Raw genomic sequence first — 14,583 nt, forward strand, 5'->3', positions numbered from 1 at the left:
GACCGGTTTTTATAATTTTATTCATTTATTATCATAATGTGCTTTGCTGTTTAGTATTAATGTATTATGTATGTATATTCGTCATGTTATAAGCTAGAATTGTTGAAATATAGAAATCTCGCGAAAACTTTAATTTTTTTTTTGTTTTGCTTCTTTTTCGACATGAAGTTGTGGCTTGTATGGAGCTAAGGAAGAGGGGGATCAAGTGAGAAATTATTAATTAAAGGAGTTAAAATATGGTCGGTTGATTTTGTTTCTTTCTTCTGTTGATGTATTTGGGCAATTTGTTTCATGGCAAGTGTTAAGAATGCATACAACAGTCTTGACAACTCTCCAATCAAGTTTATTCAGATTCAGGGATATTTCTTGCAAGGGAAGAAGAATTTTACATTCACAGGTTTGAAATTCTGAATGCACTACGCTTCTATTCCTGAAAGAAAATGAAAGGTAGTAAGGATAAGTAGAGTGCTGCAAAAATACATCTTATATGCTGGAGGTAAAAAGAAATTTGAACTAGTTTGTTTGGATACAGTCAACTCTTTTTCTTTATTTTGGAGTCTGCATCAGAAAATCTACGCCAGTTTGTTGAAAAACCATGATACGAATAGTATGCTGTTGAATTAAGTTTGTTAAGTCAACCTCGCATGGCATGGCGTGTGGAAAAAAGAGATTTCACAACTGTTCCGAAAACAGATTAGCTTGTTCATTGTTGGCTAATTAAAGAGTGACAATGTGATATGTCTCCTGGAGTTTATAGGTCTGTTATGATCGAATAGAATGCATTCCTACAGGAGAATGGGAAATCGTAATCGGCATTGGCTTTGTATGGCAGAATGATCTTACTGTTTAACAGAATACTACGGGTGTAAAAGGGTAACGATCCAAGACAAATGCGGTTTCTTGGAGAAAATGTGATAAACCACACACTGGAAAAACTGCCAAACCAAAAGCAACTCACCACAAAATGGTTCGTGAGAGTTTGTAGTCATAAAGTACGTTCCGTTCTTGTTGGTTTGATCAGCAGCATAACCCAAAGTTGGACATTCACCATCGCATGTGGTGCAAAATCCTAAAAGATACCGCAGGTTGGTCTTGCATGGATATGCTTTCCACGAACACTTGTTCTGCACCGATGCTATATAGTATTCTGCAGACCTGAGGTGATTACATCCAATGGTGTTGAAGACGTCTGTTTAAGAAAATGTAGGGAGAGCGTTCTTCATTTAACCGTTAAATAGCATAGTTACTGGAAACTAACAATTTCCTTTTTAAATTGCGGTTGCAAGATGGGCAATTATTCTTATCTCGCGTACAGAGGCAATTGACCATTTTGCAGTTGTGTGCTTTGTTATCTAGCCGATGAATGAAAGTGAGGCTGGAGTTGACCTTGCTTGGATAGAAAGGTCACTGCTTTATGTAAATTGAACTATTTAGCACGAGAAGAACTTCGTTAACATAAGGAGGGAGGAGGAGGGAGGTCTGGTCAGGTCTGTATCCCAACAAGGTCAACTCCAGCCTCACTTTCATTTTAAAGGCCAGGTAACAAGCAAATAGCTATGAAAAAGGTCAATTAATCGATTATGTTACTTGCCACTAGATTACGTTTTACAAAATAAGCTTGTTACGTGTACTTCTTACTTGTCTTTGAGCTTTTTATTTGACGAAAGCGGTGTTTTAACTAAACGAAAATGAAAGAATGGGCTTTTTTTGGAGAGGGGAGGGGAGGCGATGTTGCTACTAAATGGCATAAATATCGGTATATAATGTTTAAGGCAGGGTTGTCTATTTCTTTGTAATCGGTCGATTTCATTTTGTGCTCTTTGGACTATTACAAGTTTTGCAGTTGGAAAAAAATCCAACATTTTATGGCACTTTAAAAAAATTAAACATTACTTACGTACCAAGTAGGTTGGACAGACAACCCGGCTGTAGAGATCCACCGTTTGGAAAGAAGTCAATATGACCAACAGTTTGTGGAGTTCCTACGAATGGTTCATTGGTATGGACGACATCAACACGTTTAGCATCAGTTGGGTCTAAACGAACATCCGGATCCATGTATGAAAAGTAATTGCCTGCGGGATCTAAACCTAAATATTGAGAGTAAAAACGTTCTTTATAATTCATTGCCGTGTTGGAGAAGAGTGTGAAGACAGTACTTGGAACTAACTTTTACTTAGGTTGCACCACAGCCGCCATCTCAATATATCTCAAGAGATCACAATGGGTAAAGGCAACGAACGAGTCTGAACGTTGAAAGCTTCTCACAATGAAGCCAATTTTTTTTCTTCGTTTGTTGTTTCAGGTTTCTTTTAGACTCGCTTTACTATCATGTGAGAGTTTCAGAAAAAGAAACACTACAGAGCAGCGAATGCAGCACTGATGTCTATAAGTTTGAATTTCTTGTGATAAGCCGAAAATCTAGGCATGTAATAACTAGCCATAAAATACGATAACAACTGCGAACGAAAACTAGTAATTAAGCTATATCTAGTCGGGAATTTGAGTGCCATGTTTGAGTGGTTTTTGTCACCAAAATCGGCCTTTTCATTTCCTCATTCACTGAGTGAAGCTCAGTTACCTGTAATACGACCAAGAACCATATTACTCTCTCGAAGACGCCTTCCAGTGTATCCGGCAATTTGAGCGCCAAGGCTGAATCCAATAAAGTAGAAATTGTCAGCCAACTTTCTGGAACCACCGTTGTAATTAATTATGAGCTTTATCAGTTCCGCAGCCTGTGCCCCAACTAATCGAGTGTTTCCTGAGGACTGCTCGTACAGAGATTTCGAACCACCGGACCAATCCACTACGATAACGTTGCAATCTTCTCGCTCTAGAAGCGCATCTTTTAGTCTGTATCCCCAATTGTTATGCCCAGGTCCATCCTCTATTTGAAAAATAGACAAAAGTATAGTCGAAAGGTAAAGAATTGATATTTAAAAAAACTAGTAGTAGTGTTTTTAGACACGATGAACATACATGTGTGGCGATGCACTTATAAATTTTCAATTACGAAAAAGAAAATAGGCTTGTCATGTAGACTTGAGAAGAAAAAGCATGGGAATAGTGTGAGCCAAGTCAGAATGTTCTGTGTATCATTCAAAGACCATATTTTTACGAGATAAAAAGGTCTTGAAGACTCAGCTATGCGAGGATACGTATTCAGTTGATCGGGCCTATAAGTGCTAAGGAAACAAAGGTACTGTCCGAAAACTGCTAAAACCTTAGATAAGCTGTTATCAAATAGTTGTTGGAATTTTTTTTCACGGGTTCTTCGATCTGATGTCCGTGGTGATATCATGCAAATTCACATCAAGGAAGCAAACGTAAGGAAACGAATATGACATCGCAGACATTGAATATATATTTCGCAATCCGGTATTCAGGATACAAGATAAAATTGCCACTTGTTTTTAAAGTGGTACGCTACCTTTTTTTAGGTATGCATCTTAATCACTCATAAATTAGTAACAGAGATCTTAATGGTTTCTGTATTCAACTCCGATTTCCTCCGAGACCGAAATCGAAAACCTCTCTGGCTTTGCAGGATGAGCATTCCATATCAGCAAATCTAAAAGACACATGTACGCGACTGATTTCAGTTATCTTGTATTGGATAACAGGCTAATTAACAATTAATTAGTTTTTCAAAGAAAGTTCAACTACCACAAATGAAAGAGAGCAATGCCCAATGACGCTTTAAACTTAAATAGCGCCGATATAAAGGGAAGTAGCCCAGAGGTAAAAAAAATAAACGTTATTTTCAGTGTTAAATTTGTACCTTGATTACGATTTTATTACTTTTAAATTGTTGCGAAAACATGATTCTTGGAATGATGTCCAAATATTTAACTTTAAGAGCTAAATGATGAAACCAGTCGAAAGGAAGCTGAATCGATGTATTCTATATTTTTTTCGATTAATTAGTGTCCAAAGACGCTGTATGAACTACAGTGACCAAGGAATTTTAACGTTTTCTCCGTGAACTTTGTATATTTGGCGAAATAAATCAAGATATTGGAGACTAATTTTGTCATAAAATGTCATTGTCGTGCACTGAAACCTGGCTTGATAATTATCTTCTGTCTATAGAAAGTCGTTCAACCTACCTGTCCAGCCATGGCAGATAAGAATGGTCCTTTTTAAAATGTCAAAATTTGACATTTTCACAGTTTCAATGTCCATATCGTCAATCAATTGGGCGTAGTCTTTGTTTGATCTTGTGAACAGCAGAAATTTTGTGTTGATGGTCTCAGGAGCTTGAGGAAGCCACATCATCACATTTACAAATGGCGGATCGTGGCTGAAACATCCGTACTTTTTATAGCAGACTTTACTCTTGCCTAAGAAAGCTAGGGTAAGACAGAAAGCAAGAAACGTAGAACTTTCTGCGAATTTAAGTTCCTAAAAGGTGGATCATGAAACAAAAGAAACTTAATAACGACATATTTTTGGCCCCAGATTATACCCGATTGTGCTGTTACTCCCTTGTCAGTAGTGATCTTCTATCTTCCTCCACGCTCTCTTTTCTTTATTTGTTTAATATTTCTCACGAAAGGCCTCCGAAACAATAGACTTTAAAAACAATGACGGTTGGTATTACTACTGACAATCGCAGCCAATTAATTAATGCTAGTAGCAATGTCATTTCAGTTCTCTTTATTCTCTGTATTGAATTGAGGAACTACCATTTTAATAATTACGATTCAAAGGATGATTCTTACCGCTTGAATGGTCGAGTAGACGGAGAACGACTAATATTATCAAAAAGTGATATTTCTTCATGGCTTCGTTGTCAGTAACCTAGTGATAATGAACAATAGTTGGGAAGACAAAAATAAAACTAACCAATACAAACATTTACGTGACCATTCATTAATACCCGTCCCTTTTTGAAAATTATTACTATTTTCATTGTTTAAGTACACTGCCCGTGTAATGCTACGCCTAGATGCATTCAAACAATTTGAGCACAGTAAAAATAAGACTGAGAAATCAATGATAGTAATTTATCAGATGTGTGTAGGATTTCTGCTAAAAATTGCCTTCCTAAAAGAAATAGTTGTGTTTGAGTAAGTAGCACCTAGCGAGATCAAAAAAGAGGAGAGTGAGACAAGAACGAGGTTTTACTCGGATTTCGATGTACCCATATAAACTTTCAATAAGCGGACCAATAATAATACAACACTTACCGCACCAGTGTTGGTGAATCCAGAACAGCTTGACAGGGTAGAGCGAGACCACCACTCAGCCCTGTTTTATATAACAAAAATGAAAACGAGGCTGTTGTTCCTTGCAATGTATTGTGGTTGGTCGTCCAAACGCCTTGGGTGGTCCATGCTCGCATATTCATTAACATTGTTCATTCTGAAAGGAAGACAACACATATCTTTGGGGAGACAATCGCGCTTTTTTTTTTTGGCGGACGATTGTGTTTGCTCCTCTGAACTTGCACACGCTTTTTTTTTTAGCGGACGATTGTGTTTGCTCCTCGGAACTTGCACACAGCCGATAAATCACCACTAGGTGTGATTAATTAATCAACAACTGAAGGGCATCGGATTTCAAACAATTAGTCCGTCTTCACAATTCTCTACCTTTCCTTATTTGTTGTTTCATTTGCTATGCTTCTACTACGCTCTTGGAATTAAACTTTGAAACCGTTAGCCTTGATTTATTATTGGTAAACACCAACACAATAACAAAGAGTATTGTATCATCTGCAATTTTATGACCCATGGCAATTACAGGCAATCACTGCTCAGCAAAATAGCTTTTTCAGTCCTCTTTCATGCATCATCATCATCAGTGTCATCATAGTCGCATCACGTCACATCCTTTATTCCTAATGAACAAGGCAAACAATGGTTATACAATAAACCAAGTCTTGACAGTACGAAAATGTTTAGTGGCTGTTTTAAGAAATTTAAAAAAAGTCCTATTTTGTCATTTATGATAATTACTATTTTACTATCATTATTTGGAAGCCAGTAAGCTGCATGTTTGAGGCAATTATGTACCAAGGATGATAAAAGTCCAACCAAACTTAAACTAAAGCAGATAATCGCATGAAAAAGAAATCATCATTAACAGATGGTGTAATAGTCTCCCCAAGGATGTGTGATGTCCTCCAGAATGAATGGAGTTAATGACCATGCGAGCATGCACCTCCCACTTTCCAATAATCTATGACTTGAACCACTGTGTTGCAACGACCAACCAGAATCCATTGCCAGGAACAATAGCCTCGTTTTCATTTTTGTTATATAAAAGGGGACTGCAGAAGTAGTCCCATTCTACTCAGTCAAGCTGTTCTTGATTCACCAGCACTGGTGCGGTAAGTGGTATGTTATGATTTGCCTGCTTACTCAGAGTTTATACATAGTGGTACATTGCAATCCGAGCGACACCTCGATCTAGTCTCATTGCCTACACTATCCTCTCGCTAGTGCAACTTATTCAAACACTTCACGTTTTATCATAGAAACGCAACTGTTTCTTTTAGAGGACAAATTTCTAGCGGATCTCCTGCACCCAGCTGATGAATTACTTTGGTATTTGTTATTTTTATTTTGCTGGAATTGTTTTAATGCATATTTGCGTAGCATTATAGGGAATTCAAAAAGGCTATAAATGAACGGCCACCAAAATGTTTGCACTGTTAATATACAGATTATTTTTGTCTTCCTAACTATTGTTCATTATCACTAGGTTACTGACATCGAAGCAATGAAAAAATATAATTTGTTAATAATCTTGGGCGTCCTTCTACTCGACCATTCAAGCGGTAAGAAACATTCTTTGAATAGTATTAAAATAATTTATCTTAATTCAATGCACGATATATAAAGAGACCTGAAAATAACATTTCTACTTGCACTAATTTACTGCAATTGTAAGTGGTAATGAAATATCTTTTTAAAATAATTGCTTCGGAGGCCTTTAGTGGGGAATATTAAACAAATGAAGAAAAGAGAACGTGGAGGGAGAGGAAACATCGGTGACAAAGAAGTAAAAGCGTAGTCTCATTCTGGGGCCAAATCTCCACATTCCTGAAAGTGAATTTGCACTAAGTTCTACGTTGCTTGCTCTTTCTTACCCTAGCTTTCTTTGGCAAAGGGAAAGTCTGCTACAAAAAGTACGGATGTTTCAGCCACAATCCGCCATTTGTAAATGTGATGATGTGGCTTCCGCAAGCTCCTGAGACCATCAACACAAAATTTCTGCTGTTCACAAGATCAAACAAAGACTACGCCCAATTGATGGACGATATGAACATTGAAACTGTGGAAATGTCAAATTTTGTCATTTCAAAAAGGACAATTCTTATCTGCCATGGCTGGACAGGTAGGTCGAACGACTATTTTAGACAATGCAGATTATCATCAATTAAGCTAGGTTGCAGTGCACGACAAACTAATTTCATGACAAAATTAGTCTCTAGTATCTCGATATTTCGCCACATACAAAGTGCACGGAGAAAAATTAATTGGTCACTGTAGTTCACGCAGTCTTTGGACACTAATTACTCGTTAAGCCATAATCCTTAGCTAGTCTGAACTTTCGGGCTTCACTGCACGGTGAAATTCAGTGTAGAAGGAATTGTTGGTTTTCACTCACGTGATCAACAGCCATGTTTTTCAACGAAAACAAAGGGAAGCGTTTGCATAATAATAGAGCTAAATTCCTGGAGGATTTGGTCGTGGCACCAACATGGCGGTCGTGACGTCATGTGAAAACCAAGAATAGGGTGTATCCTTGAGTGGCTCCGCGGATCTTCGGTGAAATTTAATGTTAAACCAGGCTTTATAAAAGGTTTCCCAAACCAAAAGTGAGAAATTTGATCGCAACGTGATAGAATACGAAACCAAAGAAGAAAAACCATAGTCTTCCTAGCTTTTGTTTTCTTTCCACACCCCTTCAAGGTAATGAGCAAAGCTCTGGACAGCGAGTGTAAATGTCAGCCAATGTAAGTCCCGTGATTACGCTTTTTCTATTATAGATCTGACACTTTTTCCGTGGCTGTAAGTGATTTTCCGGAGAACAATAGCCATTTTGCGCCATGTGACATTTCACAACAATATTAGTCTCAAATATCTTGATTATTTCGTCATGTACAAAGAACACGGAGAGAAACATTAAAATTGATTAGTCACTGTAGTTCATGCAGAGTCTAGGCGAAAATATATAACTCTTCTGATGTAGCTTCTTTCGGCTGCTTCATCATTCAGGCCTTAAACAATAAAAGCACCCGGCCTTCGGCCTCTTACTTTCATTTAGTTTCTCGGTGTTTGGAACCTATGATGAAACACAAAGCACTCGTTGTTGATATATTACTTAAACTTTTCTAATAGTCAAGTAGATCACTGCACACCTGATAAAATGTGCAAGACTTACCGTCCACGGCTTTTGCAAAAGTTTAAAACCTCAACTTCACTGTTATTTTTCAAAATCCTTTTCATTATACAATGTATTCATAAGCTCATTATCTAGTTGAGATGACTGAAATCAGTCACGTGCATTCATCTAATAGCTGGAAAGAATGCTTATTCTGAAAAGCCCAGATTTTTTGATTTCGGTCTCGAAAGAAATAGGTGTTGACTACAGAAACAATTAAAATGTCTGAAATATTAATTAATGCGTGCTCTTATACAAAGATACGGGAATCAACATGTAGACACGCGTAAACGCAAAACATCATGGCTCTTTTTTTACGATGCATACCTAAAAAAAATAACTAAGCACTTTAGAAACAAGTGGCAATTTTGTCTTAACACATATCCTAAATGGTTCCAATAATATACAGATTTGGCCAAGCCTAAAAGCAGAGCTCCCGGCTTGTTTATTCTTACTGGCTGTACGATTAGTGAAAATAAAAGGCTTTGGAACTGTCCGCCTTTTGGTTTTCCCGGATATTCCTTAATTATATCATTTTCTTCGCTGCCTAACTAGTGAATTCCACGGTTAATTTCACCTGAAAAACCGACTGATCGCATTAATCATGAACGGATGAGTGTATCGATTTTTCCAGCGAAATTTACTGTCGAATTCACCAGTAAGGCAACTGATTTTTCTTAAATCGCAAGAGTTTTAAAGAAAACAAATAAATCCTCAGCAAGCGAACGGAAGAGGAAAGAATCCATTTCAGAGTCGACTGTCAAAAGCCAGTAAAATCTGGTCTTGGAATTATCCACATGGCATTCTAACTTGCCTCACCCCAATGCCGCGTGCTTTTTCAGTCCACACAGCACGCCTAATTTAAGTTTTAAAAGACGGTTGTCTTTAAAGAGCATCGTAGATTTGAAGCTGTGGAAACAACACGCTGCTCCTATTTCATCGGTTCTAAAACACTAATGCTCGTTTTAAAATAGAGGATGGACCTGGACATAACAATTGGGGATACAGACTAAAAGATGCGCTTCTAGAGCGAGAAGATTGCAACGTTATCGTAGTGGATTGGTCTGGTGGTTCTAAATCTCTGTATGAGCAGTCCTCAGGAAACACTCGATTAGTTGGGGCACAGGCTGCGGAACTGATAAAGCTCATAATTGAATTCAACGGCGGTTCCAGAAAGTTGGCTGACAATTTCTACTTTATTGGATTCAGCCTTGGTGCTCAAATTGCCGGATATACTGGAAGGCGTCTTCGAGAGAGTAACATGGTTCTTGGCCGCATTACAGGTAACTGAGCTTCACCTACTTAATATTGATAGCAATGAAGAGGGCCGGCTGGTGTTGATGAAAGAAAGCGCTAAAACACGCCGCTCAAATTCCCAACTTGGTATAGCTTAATTATTCGTACTCGCCCCCCCCCCCCAGAAATTGTGCTTTGTCATTTACATGTTTTCATTCGCCGTCATTTTGCTATCAGATCGATACGCTTTCGACTAAAAACAAGGATCTCAGACTAACAGTCATTTGCCGTTAACCGGATTGCGTACTATTTCTTACTTTTTATGAAACTGTGCCGTAGTAAAGCGAACCTGTAAGCCTAACCCAAACCAAAAAACGAGGAAAACAATTTAATCGTTGTCCTTACCCATTGTGACCTCCTCATCGCGGATGTGGTTCTATTTAGCTAATGGTCTAGTTCTAAGCATTCTGTCTTCAGACTCTTCTCAACAAGCCACTGAATTTTAGACAACGTTTTTAATCTTAATATTTAGGTTTAGATCCTGCTGGCAATTATTTTTCATACATGGATCCAGATGTTCGTTTAGACCCAACTGATGCTAAACGTGTTGACGTCGTCCATACCAATGAGCCATTCGTAGGGACTCCACAAACTGTTGGTCATATAGACTTTTTTCCAAATGGAGGATCTCTACAGCCGGGTTGTCTATCTAACCCACTTGGTAAGTTTACTAAAATACAAGTATTGTGCAATATTTTCTGGTACCAAAATAGTCCAAAGAGCGCTTTACTTAAAACAACGCTTTGGTAAAAAAGTTCAAATACAAGCAAAAAAATCCAATCTATGCGTGCAACAATCTTATTTCGTAAAACATATCTTAGTGACAAGTCACCGATAATCTAATTGCCTCTGTAGTCGACAGAAGAATAATTGCCCGGCTTCCAAGCCCGGGTAAAAGACTTCAACATCTGCTCGATTTTGTTGAACGATGTTGATTGCTGGGGAGGGGAAACGGTTCAACAAGCTTCACAAGAGGCCTGGTATTCAGTCCCAGACTCCAGCCGTGATTGTTACTGTGGATACTTTACGGAGAGACCGTTCAGTGCGCTCAATCATGCCCAACAATATTAGTTTACGGTTCGCGTTTACGCGAAACGGAGGGCTGCTGCTTTTCATAAAAGCGTGAAAATGATCATATTATTCCAACGGGTGAGGCTAAATCGCGTGGGTGGGTGGATCGTGGGTCGTGTTTGTTTGAAGATAAAAAAAGATGTATATTAGCTCTCTCAGTGCTTGGTCCAAATTTGTCTTAGGTCTTGTCTGTTTCGAGAATCTCCAGTCGTTGATTAAAAAATGTTAGGATTAAGGACCCACCCACCCACGCCAATTAGACACTCCCTATTCCAACTCGTCTCTCTCTTTTGAAAAGTCACTTGATACTTGCTGGTAACAAGATAGAAATGAGCTCGTACCAAACAAGTTTCTTCCATTTTTGGCAAGACGCAAATTTTAGTCCGACGTTTGCTATTTACCATGAACATGATACTTAATCTTTTAATTGAAAGAAAACGGCTTCAAGCAAGGTCAACTGTAGCTTCACTTTCATTCATCGGCTAAGTGACAAAGCACACAACTTTAAATGGTCAATTGCCTCTGTGCGCGACATAAGAATAATTGCCCATCTTGCAACCGCAATTTGAAATTGTTATTTTCCAGTAACTATGCCATTCAACGGTTAAATGAAGAAAGCTTTCCCTACATTTTCTTAAACAGACGTCTTCAACACCATTGGGTGTAATCACCTTCGGTCTGCAGAATACTATATAGCATCGGTGCAGAACAAATGTTCCTGGAAAGCGTATCCATGCAAAACCAACCTGCGGTATCTTTTGGGATTGTGCGTCACATGCGATGATGAATGTCCAACTTTGGGTTTTGCTGCTGATCAAACCAACAAGAACGGAACGTACTTTATGACTACAAACTCTCACGAACCATTCTGCGGTGAGTTGATTGTAGGTTTGACAATATTCTGGAGAGAAGTTTGTTTGTCGATCGCACCTTGCAGCAAGGCGTTTTCTGAACCCCGATGATAATTACTATTCATTTTATAGTGCAGCCCAATCGGTAATTACGGACTTGTATACCCCAGCAGACAAATCTTAGTTCTGTGACTTGATAAACACCAACAAAAGAAATAAAGAACAGACCGATACCATTGTAGTGGTACAAGCACCAAAATAAGAACCAAAACCACTAGTTAAGACATAAGATGTACCTGTATGTTTCGAACACACTTCTTAAATGCTTTTTCTTTTATTTCAGGGATGGAAGCTTGATGCTTTAAACGTTCCAAAACTAAATCCTTCTTTCCTTGTAAGAAATTGCATGTATATTAATCTGAATAAACATGATTTGAGAATTAAGAAAGAATGTTCCGTACATTAACACGTACTATGAAACGAGTTTGCCAAAATAGTATATCGTGCTTAAAAAGTGGGTCCATGTGACTGCTCCCCTATAACGAAAACTTTTTTTCAGGGCCTCAGTGTTTGGCCTTGGAATAAACAGGCTCTTTTGGGAGCCCAAAAGGTTAAGGCGGTGTATGATATTTACGTTGGCGGAATTTTTCAATCGGGGATAGAACAATTGCGATAAATTAAAATTCAGGCCAAAACAAAAGGCATCATCTCGAAGCTCTGGGTAATAAACTCGTACAAATCCTTATATTTATTCCCCAGAGCCTCGAGATGATGCCTTTTGTTTAGGCCTGAATTTTAATATATCGAAATTGGTCTATTCGAGTACAATGTTATTCACTGCTTTTGACCATGAAATATTAATTTTTCACGTCTATCAGCTTTTCCATTTAAGGACAAAAAGAATCTGGGCAGATCTGACATCCAAATCAAACCCCATTATTATACCTACGATCTTTTAATTTCTCTAATTTTTGACTGAGGCCATTACCGATACAATGATCAAGAAGCAATTGGATCAATAACTTTGTCACTAGGGTACTTTGTGAAAATATCGGTTTTAATCTCCTGAGGGCGGCAAGTAATTTTGACTCTTTACTGGTTTGCTTTTATGATTTTATCAAGATCTTTTCCTAGCCACACCCCTAAAAAGCTTTCAACCCATTTAAAGTCTTTTTTTCCGGGCTAAAAATAACCTTGATTTCCCAGAAGCACCAATCCATAGTACTTCGGTTCTTAGTATTTTAATTTTAACCCCGAAATATTTCTGTAAAGGTCCAAAATATAAAACGTTGAGAGCAAATATTCCGTGGAGGTCTAAAACACAGGTCGCTTTTCACGGGTCACTCGTTGCAGGTCGTTGTTTTTCCTTTTGAAAAGTAACCCGAAACCCTCATTTTGGCTACGCCTAGGGAAAGCCAAATTCAGGGTTTTGGGTTTCTTTTCAAAAGGAAAAACAATGACCTGTAACGAGTGAAAATCAACCTCGCAATTTAACTCGCTAACACCAAATCCTAATAGGGAAGTTAATTTGTCTCCATTTGAGTGCGCCGATTACACCTATGCGTGTCTCATGAGAGATTTCAATTGACTTGCTGAAATACAAAAAAATTAAATTAGCTTAATCTTATTGCAATACACGCAATGCTTTTCTCACTCGTCACCAGAGCCTCCGAACGTCCCAAGGCTTTGGGGAAACTCTATGTACGAGATCATGCGCCGTAGGGTTTTTATAGCCAAGATTTGGCTATTTGAACCTTACGGCGACAGCTCACTCCTCGTGCTAACATGAATGCACCAATTAGAGACGATTTTGATCGTTCTTCACGAAAACCAATGAGAAGACACTTTGTTTTAGGGTTCCCCAGAGCTCTTCTCTCCATGATCAGTCAAGAGAAGAGCTCTGGGGTCGAGACTGAGCTTTTCTGTTACCAACACGACTATACGTATATGGTACCTCAGTCAGAATTTAATCGACAGTACCTTTACAAATAACCTGATTCATGATAATTCCAGTGGCAACATCGTTAGCGATACAGCCGATCATTTTAACACTTCTATATTAAAGTGCCACTATGATTAAATTTTTACCCCTTGATTTTTTTAGGCGTACCACAAAGAATTCTATGAAAGAATAAAAATACCGTTTGTAAATACCTGCATTAGTTCCGGAGATATTTAAGCTTGAAAAATGTGTAAAATATGCAAATGAGATAACTGATGTCATACACTCAACCCCATAGTACATCAAGTATATAAATAGAGACATAAATAGATCTTCGCCAATTTGCAGCGCAGACCATTCATTGAAACTTGCTAGGCTAATAGTTGTACAGAAAACACACTTACGGCTATAAAACATTGTGTTCCCATGGCAACTCGCTGTTTTCCAGTCCTCACCCACTTGATTTTCACGTTAAACAAGACCACAAACTCAAGCTAACATATTTATATGCTTGTTGGATCATGTATATAAGGCACCATTTGCAGAAATGCATTTAATATTGGAGAGGTCTGGAACCCAGTATGTTGCCATGGTAACATTAAGCTCAAATTGTGGAGCACATTTAGTAGAATCTTACTGCAAAGAATCAAACATTTCTGATGCAAATTGGCTGAGATATCCTTTTTCAACCTATTTGATCAAAAATTGGTTGAGTGTATGACGTCATCACTTGGCTAATTTGCATATTTTAAACACTTGAATATCTCTGGAACAAAAAGAGATATTTGAAAATAGTCAAGAGCATTTTTCTGCTCATGCAGGCTACTTATTTATGTTTTAAAATAGCTTCAATAGAAAAGATGTGATTTTCATCATAGTGGCACTTTAAGTGTTTATGGTCGTAAGCAAAAACTCTAATGGAAATAAACAAGAAAAAATAAGGGATTTTTCGAAGTTCAATGCGGATAAATTCACTGATTTAAGCGCAATTAAATAGAACGAGATTTCCTGTAATTGCGATGT

At 38.0% G+C, this 14,583-nt stretch overlaps 2 protein-coding genes across 2 annotated transcripts; one reads left to right on the top strand and one right to left on the bottom strand.

Moving 5' to 3' along the window:
- Window positions 1-416: 416 nt before the first annotated feature.
- Window positions 417-4,278, bottom strand: LOC138001281 (pancreatic lipase-related protein 2-like). Its single transcript, XM_068847934.1, has 5 exons — window positions 4,113-4,278; window positions 2,582-2,890; window positions 1,902-2,090; window positions 959-1,189; window positions 417-430 (listed from the first exon to the last, which is right to left on the bottom strand). Exons 1-5 carry the CDS (start codon window positions 4,276-4,278, stop codon window positions 417-419), a joined length of 909 nt encoding a protein of 302 aa, XP_068704035.1.
- A 2,906-nt stretch (window positions 4,279-7,184) lies between these two features.
- LOC138001282 (pancreatic lipase-related protein 2-like) lies at window positions 7,185-11,975 on the top strand. Its single transcript, XM_068847935.1, has 5 exons — window positions 7,185-7,350; window positions 9,375-9,683; window positions 10,169-10,357; window positions 11,410-11,640; window positions 11,962-11,975. The coding sequence occupies exons 1-5, from the start codon at window positions 7,185-7,187 to the stop codon at window positions 11,973-11,975; spliced, it is 909 nt and encodes a 302-aa protein (XP_068704036.1).
- The last annotated feature ends 2,608 nt before the right edge of the window (window positions 11,976-14,583 follow it).

This window comes from Montipora foliosa, chromosome 4, assembly GCF_036669935.1.
Source record: "Montipora foliosa isolate CH-2021 chromosome 4, ASM3666993v2, whole genome shotgun sequence".
Lineage (NCBI taxonomy): Eukaryota > Metazoa > Cnidaria > Anthozoa > Scleractinia > Acroporidae > Montipora > Montipora foliosa.